A 13,756-nucleotide genomic window follows, 5' to 3' on the forward strand; every position below is an offset into this window, starting at 1 on the left:
CGGCGCAGGCACGTCAGGTACGCACCCCACACCAACCACACCACCTTCGACGCGGCAGCTGAATTTTCCATTTGCCACCACAGCGGCGAAATCTGAACTGTTCTTTGCAAACGGCAGTGTTAATGAAATACCTGCAGCGTTCGACTGCACTGCAATGCACAGTCTCTGCAGTTCATCACGTCCCCCGATTTGTGCTTATTTAAGTTGTTTGTGTCCTTCATTGGCCCCTTACCCAATAACAGGAAGACATGCAATGGAGAAAGAATGAGCCACATTCACACCATCAAGGTCTGAGTGCAGGTCGCTATTTATAATTCAGTTTCGCTATTGTTAGACGCAGCCGTGACAGTTTGGGGTAATCTGTGTCACATCATTGTGAAACTGCTTGTGACATTAACGTCAGCTACGGCAAAGGCCAGTGTTGAAACTCTTGGACAAGACGAGCGCCAAATAACATTTGCTCCTCACTCTTTGACGTTGACGATCATTATCGTCTTGCTGGACATCAAAACTCTGCGTTCCCCACCAGACCAATAGCGCAGCGACCGGCCTCAATCATTTGCAAAAGTCAGATTTCCGTGTATGTGGAAAAAAAACAAAACACCCTCTTTTCTTTCAGGCCAAACAACCTTCTGCCTTTTTCATTCTGGACGGGTTCTTACCAAATCAGGTTGGGACCAGGAGGTTAAAAGTTGATGTGCAGTGATTCAAAGCCATGTTAGAAAGCTGTGGGTTGCCACAGGGTCGTATGTCCGGTCCCCTGCTGTTCCTGCTGCCATCTGCATTATTACACCAAGATAAGGACAGAGCAGAGAAGATGTTTCAGGAGTTCAAGAGAGTTGACACCAAGTCATGTAACCACAAGTTTTCACTACATTAAGACTTGTTTTCCTTGTTAAACCTTTCAATTGTCCCAGTTCAAGTCAAGATTAAAGAAAAAATGACATACTGGACATATCTTGATTGTCAGCAAGAGAATTTTGGAACCTGGACTTTTTCTATGTCATGTATTTACTAGGAACTATTTCAGCCATCTAAAGGCTTAGGCTTATTTCGTCTTTTTATCTTTCCTGTTTACGTTAGAGTTAATGGAATAGTTGTGCACATTGTGAGTTAAAAACTGGGTGGTCTTTCAGAGGCGACGGAAATCGCCGCCCACACAACAGCACAGTGTTGGCAATGATGGAGCCTCTTCTTCTTCTTCTTCTGGTGTTACTAACTAAACACTCATTCCAAGTTGGCTCATTTTGTTTTTTAAGTTGAACCTTTTCATTCATCAAAAAGTTCAGCTCTTCATGTGTTAATGAACAGGGTAAGATGGGCCAGTTAAAGTAAATCTCAGACCTCTATAAAAATAACTCTTAGCAGTTTAGAGCAATGTGAAGTCAAATTGAAATTGAATGCTTTCTGCGCCTACTTACCGAGCTGCAGTTTTTGTACTGCGGCTGGGCGAACTACACACCACAAAATCAGCTTCAATCAATCTTCATTTTACGTACAATTTCTTGTGGGCTTCAGAAAACCCACAACAAATCAGGCATAGTGCAAATACATTTTATCTTCACTCTTTTATCTCTGTGGCCTTTGTATTTTAGAAGGTTTATTGAGATTTAAATGTAACCCAGCCCCACTAATGCTTACACACAGGAGGTGACACGTCTTTCAATTCCTGACATCAGAAGATGATCTGAAGGTCAACTGACCACCAGTGGAAGAGCACACTGAGTGCCATTCAAAGTGCAACACACTCCAAGATGTGAAATGCTGTGAAGCAATATGTAGATTTTAGATTTTATCGGTGTATCGGCAAAGCGTTTTTTTTTGTCTTTGCCTGCAAGATTTATGGGTCCCGTCTTTTGGGCAATGCTGCATTATACAGTACAACAAAGATGATAAATGGCTTACTTTCGAGAGGCGTTCCACATTACAAGAAGTGTTTGATACATGAATCACAAGGGACGTTCTTACTGTCTCACTTCACCTGCCTGTCCTTATCTGTGAATTAACTATGTTGTTTCTTACGTTGACATTGTATAATCCCGTTTAAATATAATACGTTTCTAATAAATCAGACAAAATTAGGTATATTGTTGTGGACCCTCCAGGATTTCATCAGGGCAGTTTTTCATCTTCATTTTGGCTTCAGAGACCCAATTATTGGATCTTCACTTAGTTTTTTTTTAAACTTATTTTATTTATTTATTTTTAATATTTGTGAATTGCGATAACCAGTTTTCCTGTCATAAATGTGGCTATACAAATTGTATGGGAGAAAAAAAAACCCTCATACGCTCACCATGACATAGTCTAGACATGAAGCAAACGTGAAAGATTCAGCAGGAAGTGTTGGTCACAGGTTCCAGCCAATCAGCTCAGTTTCCCAGAACCTTGATCACCTTCAGACACTCCAGTTGTGTAGGAAGACAAAGGTGGTGTACAACAATGATCGGACTAGCTGCTTTGATTCTCATCAGTACAATGAGTAAGTCCACCTCTTCTTCATATTTTAGTTAGTGTTGCAAAATGAAAAATAATTTTATTTCCCACAAAAAATTCAAACACAATTTTCTTTTTTTTGTTATTTTGTCAGCTCAAACTGCAGCTGTTCCTCACCAGATCCCTCTGATGGTGGCAAACCTTGGTGATAACTTGACTCTGACATGTCCCGTCTCAAAGGAGAGAGCGGGTTTGTTTTTCTGGTATAAAATGAAGATTGGATATATGATCCAACTTGTTGCAAAAGGAACACATGAAAAAAATCCAGTTCTTACGGAGGAATTTAACAACACAAGGTTTACAGCCAATGTAGGTGCCGAATACTCCCTATATATCTCAGATGTTTCCAAAGAGGATGAAGGAATATACTTCTGTCAATCTGGATCTGTCTATGAAATTAAAATGACAAATACCACAGTTTTGGTTGTGAGAGGTAAAGTATAATAAAATATTTAACCTTTTATGGTGGTTTTGTAAATGCACAGTGGTTTAAAATTGTGTTGTGGGTGAATTCTACAGATCCTCAAACGTTGCAGAACTTGATCACTGTGAAACAAGATCCAGCGAGTGAAACCTTTCACGCTGGCGCTAAAGTGAATCTCCAGTGTTCACTTATGTCCAGTAACCAAGGAAACACAGGCCAGTGTCCGGGGGAAGACCAGTGTCCGAGTGTACACTGGTTCAGGGCCGGATTAGGAGAGTCCCAGGCTAGCATGCTTTACACTGGAGGAAACATCATTGACACAGAGGGAAGAAGTTGTGACTACAAGCTGTCAGAGTCCCTGGACGAGGGAACGTACTACTGTGCTATAGTCACTTGTGGAAAGATCCATTTTGGCAGTGGGACCAGGGTGGAGACAAGTAGGTTAACAGCTCTTCTCTCAATGCACAATTTTTAGAATTATTCAGTTGCCTCCAGTTTTCACAACATCAAGTTCAAATGAAAAGAAAAATCCTTTGTGTAATTATTTCTCACGTGTGAACTGAACGCTGTTATGACAGATTTATTCACTTTTAATTACTGTGAAAAAGAATGAGGAGTGTTGTTCCTCTTCATATGAATGTGTTTTCCATATCAGGGATGCATTTCTTTTCAAGCAAATCGAAATTTTCATGGTACTGATAAAGTAAATAGAACGCATTGTGGAAAAGTTTGTGTTGCCTTTGTGTCGTAACCAGCCAGAAAGGAAGTTAATGATTTCAGTTTGGTTTACCCAGAATGGACTTGTGCTGTCACAGTTAGAATGTGGCATTTAACCAGCGAGCCCTTTCTGTTTCTGCACCTTTTTTTTTCTTTGTTCTTTCTGTCACCTTGTGTTTTGTCTACATTTCCTGCAGCAATTTTACCATGAGGGCCTCTTTCTTGTTTGTAGTTGAAGCGTGAGGCTCAGACCAGCAGCACAATAGAAACCTAAGCAAGTAACATAGAAAAAAATTACAGCAATAAAGAAAATTTGTATTAAAATTTTAGACATTTTATTGATTTCAAGTGTAAATCTTACAGTTTATAGGTTGTGATGGTGGATTAAGCCTGTTTTTTGTTATCACTTCTATACATCTGTTTGACAATCAAAGCAGTTGGCTCTCCCATTTTTGTTGTAATTTTGAACCAAATTCTGATTGTAACTTGGTAAGGCTGAGGCACTTGTGTTGAACAGAGGTTTTCAGACAAAAACATGATATGGCTTTTGATGTGTCAAGGCAAATAGATATTGACACACATGAAAATCAATCAAATAGTATGAAACTCCTCAATGAGTACTGAAACCGTAGACAATTTACACACTGTCCTCCATTATGTTTTTTTATTTATTAACTTTTCAGAAGAGCAACAGTTGTACTTGGCTGTTGCAATTGTGGTGCCACTGCTCTGCTGTGTGATCGTCATCACTGTCCTCATTATGCGAAGAAAACAAAAGGAATCAAAAGTTTGCAGATGCTGCAGCTGCAAGGGTTGGTAACATCCCTCTTTCTTCTACATTGTTAACTCATTTATTTGCATTTTTCTGAAAGTGATGCTTTTACTTCTAGGAGTGATTTACGCAAACCAAAGAGAACTTCACAGAGCGGGTGAAGCTGATTCAAATTACTTCGTAAGTATGTTAGGGGAAAATATTGCTTCTGTAAATAGCATGGCAATAAATAATTTTTTCGGGTAAAAATACACAGAGCAAAATTATCTGAATATCATGTTTTGGGACTTTGTGCGTGAGATAACATGAAAGAGGGGTTGAAGGTGTCATTAGACACCGAGAGCCAACCAATGGAAATTTACACTCCTGATCAAAATCTTAAGACCAGTTAAGAAATTGCAAGAATTTCCATTTTGCACTACCGGATCCAAAGAAGGTTCCAAGTAGAGCTTGAAAATGCAAAAAAAGAAGAAATGGGAGCAATAGAAAAAAATAAATGAGCAGGGAAAATTAAGGCAAAACAACAATTTAACTGAAATAGGCTATTCATCAGCTGTTTAAAAGTTTAAGACCACAGCCTTTAAAAGCCAAAATGTGTGCAAGAATTTGGATTCCATGTTATTTTCTGTCAAGTACTCACTCTGTCAAGATAAGACAGTCATTTTGAAATTCAATTTGAAACAAACAAACAAAAAAATTCACCAGCGCTGAGCCGGAGAATCTGAGTGGCTGTCTGTCAAGACACGGGACGATCTTCGACCCAAATTAAGGCCACTACTGGTGCTGACTGCAGCCCAATAGCCATCAAGCGGTAACTACAAGGGAAGGGCTTCAGAAGCAAAAAACGTCTTCAGAGGCCACGTCTCCTTCAACGCCACAAAATTGCCCGTTTGGACTTTGCAAACCAAACATGGGACATTCAAATGTGGAAGAAAGTTTTATTCTCTGACGAGAAAATTTTAACCTTGATGGTCCTGGCATGACAAGGAGATGCCACCTGAGATGTTCTCAACGCGACACAGTGGAGGGGGTACCATCATGATCTGGGGTGCTTTTTCCTTCAATGGAACAACGGAGATTCAGGTTATGCAACGGTGTCAAACAGCTGCTGGCGATGTGGCGATGTTGCAGCAGGCATCCCTCATGACTGAACAGGACAATGCTGCGGGTCACAATGCCCGCCTGACAAAGGACTTCTTCCAGGGGAATAACGTCACTCTTTTGGACCATCCTGCCAGCTCCCCTGATCTAAATCCAATTGAGAACATTTGGGGATGGATGGCAAGGGAAGTTTACAAAAATGGACATCAGCTCCAGACAGTGGATGCCCTTCGTGAAAACCATCTTCACCACTGCACGACCTTCCCACTAGCCTTCTAGACGCACTCGCATCAAGCATACCCGAAAGAAATTTTTTGAAGTGATCAACAGGAATGGTGGAGCTACTCATTACTGAGTATATGTATATATATATATATATATATATATATATATATATATATGTATAGGTGTGTTGTGTGTGTGTGTGTGTATATATATATATATATATATACATATATACATATATATGTATATATATATGTAAATACATACATATATATATATGTATTTATATTTGTATAAAATTCACAAAGTTGAAGTCGCCCCCACCTTTCAATGTGTTGCTGTGCATTTCTGACGGTTTCAGTTGTCATTTACAGGAAGAGGAAGAGGAGACCAGGGTGAATTACGCAGCACTGAATTTCCACCAGAAAAGATCGACCGAGAGGGAGCAACCACACATCCGCAACACCACCTGCACCAGCTGAAGGAACCTTTGACCTTGTTGAATAATTTTGATACAGCAGGAAGATGACGTTTTTTTTTTTTTGAAATTGTAGCATATTTACAATCATTGATGTATTGGGGAAGGTCAGCATTGAGGCAATAATATGGCGATGATGTTGACGAATAACGATGAGGTTGATTCAATTTAAGTTTTGTTATTTGTCAGCTTGACTGTAAGCCGTGTAGTTTTATTGAATAAAATGAAAGAAGTTTCACGCGTCGTACAAAATTCTTACATTTGCACATTTAAAAAAAATGAATTCCAGACTTAGCTGTCACTTATTTTCAGTGAGGAGAGGCTAGAAAAGGTTTCCTACTGTAAGACCCTGTTTTAGCTGGATCACATTTCACAATTCAGACACACTTGGGTCTATAACTTTACAAACAGAAAGTCATTGTTTGTCACAAAAGTTTTATTTAGGAAATAAGTACAATCTTCAAAATATATTTTATCTTAGAAGCTAGAGGCATTTACAGGCAGAGTTCCGAAGCCAGAGAACTACTTCAGCCCAAGCTTCCTGACCTCAGAGTAAAAACACTCTTCGTATTCTTCAAGCCTTGCTCCGGATTTCCGACGAGTGAAGGCCGGTGCTGAGTACACCAGTGAATCCTCCTCCGCCTGCGGAGGCACACCAGGGAAACAACACAGTGGATCGACGCGCTAGAAAAACAGCAACCTGCAAATCGCCAACATGTCTTTTGTGAAGCTCACCTGCTGATCAGCTCTGGCTGTTGAGGCCATTCGTTGCAAAGGCACGGCAGCTGTGCGGTAAAATAAATATCACAAGGTCAGCTAAGAGTTGCTAAGCGCGCTAACACTCAAGACTCTTCTTACCTTCTTCTCTCTTTGTTTTGAGTTTCCTCATATAATAAATACAACAAGTGTTGACAATCAAACTTAAGGCTAAAGCAGCCAGTGACAGGGACAGAGGTCCTTTAACGTCCCATTTGTCGGTAGAACCTTTAAAACAAAAAGGGAAATTAAGTGTATCAGCTGGGGAAAAAAAGGAATTGAATCGTCTTGGAACAATTACAAACATGCTGTGTTTCACTTTTCAGGCATACAAAACTGTTACCAGCTATCTTTTGTTCAGATAGAGGTTTGCCAACTCCGTCTTCACACGAGGCCACAGCGCAGAAGAAAACATCAGAGGTATTGCCGTCCTTCAACAAGCAACACAACGGCTTCTTTGTGAGGAATCCTGCCTTCGTGTCTGCACTTGCATTGACGTTGTTTCCGTGGGTGAAATGAGCATAAGCAGTGCTCGAGTTGGACCTGCAACAGCACACGCTGCCTTGGCTGGGAAATATGTTGTCACTGAAGTCAGAGTCGTGCGAACACTGCGGGATCGCAGGGGCTCCTGGATGAACCACACGATGCGAAATGTTTGCGACGGCACTGGGTTTTGGTCCTGGGAGACAAAACCGAAATGATCATAATAACAATAAGTAATAGTCATAATAATAGAAATAAAGAATTACGTTTTGAAGACCTACAATGCGTTTTGAAAGTACAAGAATTAAGAAAAATGTAATTTTCATTTACTTTACCTTCCAGCCTCAGATGTATCTCTTTAGAAAATTTCAGTTTGCGGTTATATTTCATACAGTAATAATATCCGGCGTCATTTATTTTTGCCCTATCAATACGCAAAAATGATGCTCCATTTTCTTCTGTGATTCTGATGCGAAGATCAGCTGTTTTTGAGCCAAACGCTTTCCCCAAAACCTCATGAAGTTTTCCAGGTACTATTCGGATCCAAAACAAACTTTCTCTGTAATCCCAGGGACACTTCATTGCCACGGACTGTCCACTGAGAAAAGTCATTCTCTCAATCGTTTGGTCAGACCTACAGTCTGAAAAGAAAGAATTCTTCGTTGACATCCTGAGAAGAATATTGTGTCTTTACCAAAATCCCTAAAGGTAACATAAACATTTAGAAGGTTTTTGATTGTACTTACAAACTAGTCCCAAAATCAGCAGTATCTGAAAAAAAATCAGCATCTTCTTCTTCTTCTTCCACTCTGTTCTACTCTAAATGAGGGTGGTCCTGATCTTCTTATCAGTCGGGGAAACCTTGTTTAAACGATCTGATTGGCCCAGAATTTTGTGGCAGTACTACAGTGGAAAAAAATAGCAACATATTTCCGAGCTCTACAAACAAAAAGCAGGTTTCATTTTGAATCAAGTGGTGGGTTTTTTTTTTTTTTTTTTCATAATTTCTATTTTTGAATCTTGCTTGTTGACACTGTTATACTTTTACACTTACACTTTTTAAAAACCACTGGTGTGATTGCTTTGACGACGACATTAACAAGTACGATGTAAAAGGAAATGTGAATTTGCGTGAATGATTTATGTTTTAGTAGGATAAAATATGGACTGAAGACACAAACAACAAAAATAAGAGGCCTGGTTTTCAGTGGGTTTTCTTTCGCATTAAATCAGAATGAGACTCTTCCTGATTTCAGGAGTGTTAAGTCACCTGAACTGTAAGACTAATGTGTCATCAATAATTTGGGCCACCTTTAAGAGGACGTGGGTAAGTCTATGGGATAAACAAGAAGCTGACTTTGAGGGCAATATGCAAAAATAACATTGGACACTGCAGAGATGCAGGAACAGTAAAACAGAAGTCAGTGGCCACCGACTCAGAGGAGACGCTCAATATTTCCCTGTGCCTATTAAATAGCACCGATCTTCGAAAACTGGACAAATGCTTGCCAATTTGCATGGATATGGGTCACTTTGCCTTTAAACAAAAACACTAAAGTTTTTGAAACCCGGCAAAGCAGAGCCTGCACCAACAAACTGGCAGCTGCAGCTTTGTGATGACGACAAAATCGTAAAAAAAGAGATTGTATCATTCTTGTCTTGCACTCAGGGAGTTTACCTCAGCTGCCATTGTGTGACGGTTGGGACGGGATGAGTCACCAGGTCACTACATGGCCAACACAGAGAGACATATAACCGTGTACTCACATGGACACCTACACATGATAAAGAGTTGCTACGAGAGAACGCACGCACACAGAGGGAAAACGTGCAAACTTTACACAAAATGGACCCCCGAGCAGAGGAGTAGAAACTGAAACTTCCAGCTGCACTAGTGTGCTGTGGTGAAAACAGTGAAGTATACCCAAAGCTGTTACTTTTTACTGGCAAGATGAGCTTAGTTTGACCACAGTCAAGTGGCTCAGATTAATGCACTGGCGTTTGTGGTGTGGTGTGGGGTCAACGCCTTGTTGACCACAAGACAAAACACGCTGGTAAAACAGTTGGGTTGATCTTAAAAGGGGGGTGTGGGGGGGAGGAGGGGCTTCCACCTCGTCGACATGTCTTCAGATGTCTTGAAGAAATGGTGAAACGGAAAAAAATAAAAAAAATCAACAAAGATTTGTCAGCACAGCGCCTGTCCTGATTTGTCCCAGTCTGGTTGTTATTCAAAGGTAAAGGTCCTGCGGTGGCCAATCAACATCTATGTTTGCTTCGGTTGGAAAGGAAATTGGAAAGCTACTCTTACTAGTGACTCTTTAAATGCACGGAGGCAACTGAAACACTCGCGAGAACAGTTGCGCGCTGCGTACCGAGGAGGATTTAGAAATGTCTCAAGTTCTGCAGCCACATCCGTCTGTCTTCATTTTACGCAGATAAACGGAAATTAACAATCGCTGTTGACAGTCAACAGACAGAAATACAGGCCTTGATGTGGTGGTGGCCGACAAAGGGTCTGACTTCTTGTCACAACACAGGAAAGCGGGCCACTGTTAAAGTGTTGCGCGCGGGTCACCAGAGAAAACATGCCTTTTTTCAGCCGTGAGTTCTGTTCAGACAAATTCCCCTCACTGGCAGAGGTTTGAGAAACAGGCCACAACCACAACTGGTCTTCAGAGGAAATTCTCTTAGTGTCCCTGTAAAGTCATAAAGGCCATACATCCACTGGTGCAGTTTAATACTTTAAGGACTTGCACAAACACACTCACGCGCACACGCATGCACGCACACACACACACACACACACACAGCAAGGAGCAAGGCTTGAAGAATACGAAGAGTGTTTTTACTCTGAGGTCAGGAAGCTTGGGCTGAAGTAGTTCTCTGGCTTCGGAACTCTGTGTGTGTTTTAGAGTATAGGGTTCTAAGAAAAATACTAAAACCATAAATAAAACCGAAAATGATTGAGCACTGCAGCAGCTGATTAAAAAGTTGGACGTTTCCTTGACAAAAAAGATGCAATTTAATTTTAATCTAATTATACATTGGCAAAACTGTATATCACATAAAATAGACTGATCCAGAACATTTTATTTAAAGTTTGGGGAAAGGTTAAAACATTGGAAGAATAAGCATTTAAAACATGCCTATGCAGAGTAATGGAAAATGACAAAAATTGAAACTTTTTCTTATTGTGAACATTTGGGAGATAAAGTTGAATGAATGATGTTCATCAGAAAAAACAAATTCAACATTGAAACATTGAAATTATGAAAGAAAAAAAAAGGAAACGAGATCAGGTGTCAAATTATTTTGTGCCACATAGTTGCTATATTTGAATCTTTATGCAGTTTGGGAGGTCCTGATGTCAGAGTAGATAGTTTCGTCCTTTGCTTTTCTTAAGTTTCTTCTTCCTGCTTTGGCAGGTCTCCTCTCAGCGAATGTTGGTGCAGCATAAACCACTGATTTCTCATGCGTCTATGAGAAAATATATATATTTTTTAAATTAGCATCTTGAACAGTTGGTGGACAAGCTAGTAACTTCTCCAGCTAGTTTCCATTGATGCCTACCTGCTGATTTTGCTGATCATTGGTTGCTGCAACATCTGAGTCCAGATTGACGGCAGCATGGAAGACAAGCAAAGATGAGACAGTAATAAATACACTGAAAGAGTATTTGATGGCACAATGAAACTAACCTACATTAAATATATATATGTAATAAATCAATATATAAAAAGAAGAATAAAAGAATTTACCTTTGAAACTGACAGCGTCATTTTTCTTTCTGGTGTATATCAGGTAGAAATTAAGAACCAGACTCAAAGACAGAGCAACACTTAGCAGGATTAGGGCTGTTTTAATTTGAAAATCCTCCACAGTGTGTGCTGAAATACATAAGTCAATAAGTAAATAAATGAAAGAATAAATGAGCACTTTTGCCATAACACCAAAACAAAGTATCTGGTTCATGATATATTATTATGATGTCCATGTCAAAAGTTAAATGAGTACAATGTAAAGTTTTCGAACTGAATGATGCATTGCACCAGTGAAAGAATTAGACTGCATTGTAAATGAAAATAATGATTTAGGAGAAAACCTTACCCTGGTTATTGAATACAAAGTTTCCAAACAGAGTGCGTCCACAGGCGGCCACAGCACAAGAATAGGTTCCTGCATGAGAGGAGCTGATTTTGGTGGAGAGGTTTTGGACACATTCCTGTGCGGCACGACCCTCAGAACTGCTCTCACAGTCATCATCAGTGTATCCAGGAGAGTAGAGGACACCTAGACTGGATTCATTAGAACCAGCAGTCAACCAGCAGACGCTGGGTCCTCCTGAACATGTGTTGTTGGCTGAGTCAGAGAGGACAGAACACTGCAGAGTCAGTGAACGGACCTGATCTGATGGAGGCACCTGGATGACGGCAACCGTGTCAGGCTGCGTTCCTGGGAAATTCCAGGATGAAAATAAAATATCCACTGGTGACAATAACAGAAGATTTCGACAGTTGTGAGAATGTGCAGTTTTTCAGATTGTGCTCACCTTGAACTCTCAAATATATGACTTTCAAAAATGTCAATGTCTTGAATTTCATCTTAAGGCAGAGATAAACTCCTCCATCTTTCTGTGTCGTTTCATTGATTTGAATAATAAATGTACCAGGAGATGATTTTACTGTAATATGACCATGTGTAGAAACAGGGTCATCTTTATACATTATTGCTGCTCTGAAAAATTCAGGCAGTTGTCCAGATAAAAATCGCATCCAATACAAGATCGATTGATAATCAGTCGGGTCACGGGGACATCTCAGAGTCACAACATCTCCAACATCAGCTGTCATTGTCTCAGACATTTGATCATCTATGCAACCTAAGGATGAAACATAAAAAACTGGATTTATTACCTGCCATATCCTGTAGGTGAAACAAAAACATATTGGCCATTTGAAACACAAAAAGGTGATTGTAAATACTTACATCCCAGCGCAAACATGAGGATTAAACAGTGAAGAGAAAACATCTTGACCTGGTAATCCATTCCAGACTTAGAGTCAGAATATAAATCAAATTGGACAGAGAGTCACCGTAAAGTAATCATAAAGGGGGGGAGGGAACAACAACGGCGCAATCTGATTGGACCCTCGTGATGTTGGTGTGTCAGTGTGCCACAATGGAAATAATCAACTATGAAACAACAGCAAAAGCCAGCCCCTGTTTCATGGTGGCTGACAGATAAAATGCACACAGGACTCAAAGTGAATCAAAGGATTTTACAACCATTTTGCAGTGGATATTTTGGATGCCCAGTTTCTATTTATATATGTAAGAGACACAAAATGAATATGAGGTACAGTCAATATTAAATAATCCCAATGAGAGATATTGGCTAATATGTTGATCTGACTGTTGACATGAGTGATAGAATATGCTGGACAGGAATGTCTCTGAGCTTGTGAGGAATCTGAAGTGAAACTAAACAATGCGACCAGGCCAGAAAGCTTCCTGGAGCGTCTCGTCACTTCAGGAAGTCACAGAAACAGCCTGGTTTCATCACATTGCAACTCTAAAATAGCCTGTTTGCATGTTCACCTCCTTCAAATGGGGAATTTTCATATTTATCAAATGTCTCTCAACATTTTAACGACACTGTAATAGTCCTAATGTGCAATGGCTGTGAGTGTTGTTGCCAGACAACATCAGTTTTAAGCACATTCTTCAAACATGCTACAAAAAGAGTAAATTGCTGTCACTTCAGATTCTCTTCTTTACTAATGAACAGTGTAAATATGATGTGCACAAGATTACAGTGGCAATTATTGATGGGAGGAATAAAATGAACTCTGTTCTTTGAAGGTGGTCACAGCAAGGAGACTTTCTATCTTACAATTTATGAATAAAACACTTTCCAGAGACAATGACTCTGGTTGAGCAAGAGACTTAACATATTTTCAGTGAATTGAAATAAAACACGAACAGTTGAAAGAGAGAAGCAGCATGATGGCCTCTCGCTCGTCACTTCATATCCTGTTGCTGCTGTGAGTCAACGCCTTCAAAGGTGGTCGAAAAAAAAAAAAGAGAAAAAAAAGAAGAGCCTCACCACAACTATTCTACCGCTGCTGGCTTGTTTCTAAAGACTGAGGAGTTTATTAACTTGGGTGGTTTACTTGCACTTTGTCCATCAAGGAAACACCTTGATTCTCCCGCTACTGCCCTGTTTCTAAAGTTGGAAGAGTTTATTAACTTGTTTGCTGGGTGGTTTACTTGCACTTTGTGCATCAAGGAAACACCAGAAGTG

General features: G+C 40.0%; 3 protein-coding genes across 6 annotated transcripts; 1 reads left to right on the forward strand and 2 right to left on the reverse strand.

Moving 5' to 3' along the window:
• Positions 1-651: 651 nt before the first annotated feature.
• Positions 652-8,758, reverse strand: LOC142877757 (uncharacterized). Of its 3 annotated transcripts, none has more exons than XM_076012307.1 (8): positions 8,199-8,758; positions 7,788-8,093; positions 7,313-7,648; positions 7,072-7,197; positions 6,949-6,998; positions 6,760-6,855; positions 5,374-5,467; positions 652-779 (listed from the first exon to the last, which is right to left on the reverse strand). In XM_076012307.1, exons 1-8 carry the CDS (start codon positions 8,239-8,241, stop codon positions 667-669), a joined length of 1,164 nt encoding a protein of 387 aa, XP_075868422.1. In that variant the 5' UTR covers positions 8,242-8,758; the 3' UTR covers positions 652-666. The 3 variants fall into 3 exon arrangements, with proteins under 3 accessions (XP_075868422.1, XP_075868424.1, XP_075868423.1); XM_076012308.1 differs by lacking the exon at positions 652-779 and adding an exon at positions 4,028-5,238 and having other exon boundaries at positions 8,199-8,755; XM_076012309.1 differs by lacking the exons at positions 7,788-8,093; positions 8,199-8,758 and having other exon boundaries at positions 7,313-7,778.
• LOC142877793 (uncharacterized) lies at positions 2,284-6,451 on the forward strand. The gene is made up of 6 exons (XM_076012310.1): positions 2,284-2,482; positions 2,591-2,929; positions 3,016-3,357; positions 4,321-4,449; positions 4,528-4,589; positions 6,110-6,451. The coding sequence occupies exons 1-6, from the start codon at positions 2,443-2,445 to the stop codon at positions 6,215-6,217; spliced, it is 1,020 nt and encodes a 339-aa protein (XP_075868425.1). The 5' UTR covers positions 2,284-2,442; the 3' UTR covers positions 6,218-6,451.
• A 1,675-nt stretch (positions 8,759-10,433) lies between the features above and the next one.
• Positions 10,434-13,638, reverse strand: LOC142877810 (uncharacterized). 2 transcript variants are annotated; one of them, XM_076012312.1, is made up of 6 exons: positions 12,439-13,638; positions 12,002-12,331; positions 11,560-11,904; positions 11,211-11,339; positions 11,023-11,048; positions 10,434-10,929 (listed from the first exon to the last, which is right to left on the reverse strand). In XM_076012312.1, the coding sequence occupies exons 1-6, from the start codon at positions 12,497-12,499 to the stop codon at positions 10,795-10,797; spliced, it is 1,026 nt and encodes a 341-aa protein (XP_075868427.1). In that variant the 5' UTR covers positions 12,500-13,638; the 3' UTR covers positions 10,434-10,794. The 2 variants fall into 2 exon arrangements, with proteins under 2 accessions (XP_075868427.1, XP_075868426.1); XM_076012311.1 differs by having other exon boundaries at positions 10,435-10,929; positions 11,023-11,057.
• Positions 13,639-13,756: the final 118 nt, after the last annotated feature.

The sequence above is a fragment of the Nelusetta ayraudi genome, unplaced genomic scaffold (assembly GCF_046127955.1).
Source record: "Nelusetta ayraudi isolate G7.1 ecotype Tasmania unplaced genomic scaffold, CSIRO-AGI_Nayr_v1 ptg000005l, whole genome shotgun sequence".
NCBI classification, from domain to species: domain Eukaryota; kingdom Metazoa; phylum Chordata; class Actinopteri; order Tetraodontiformes; family Monacanthidae; genus Nelusetta; species Nelusetta ayraudi.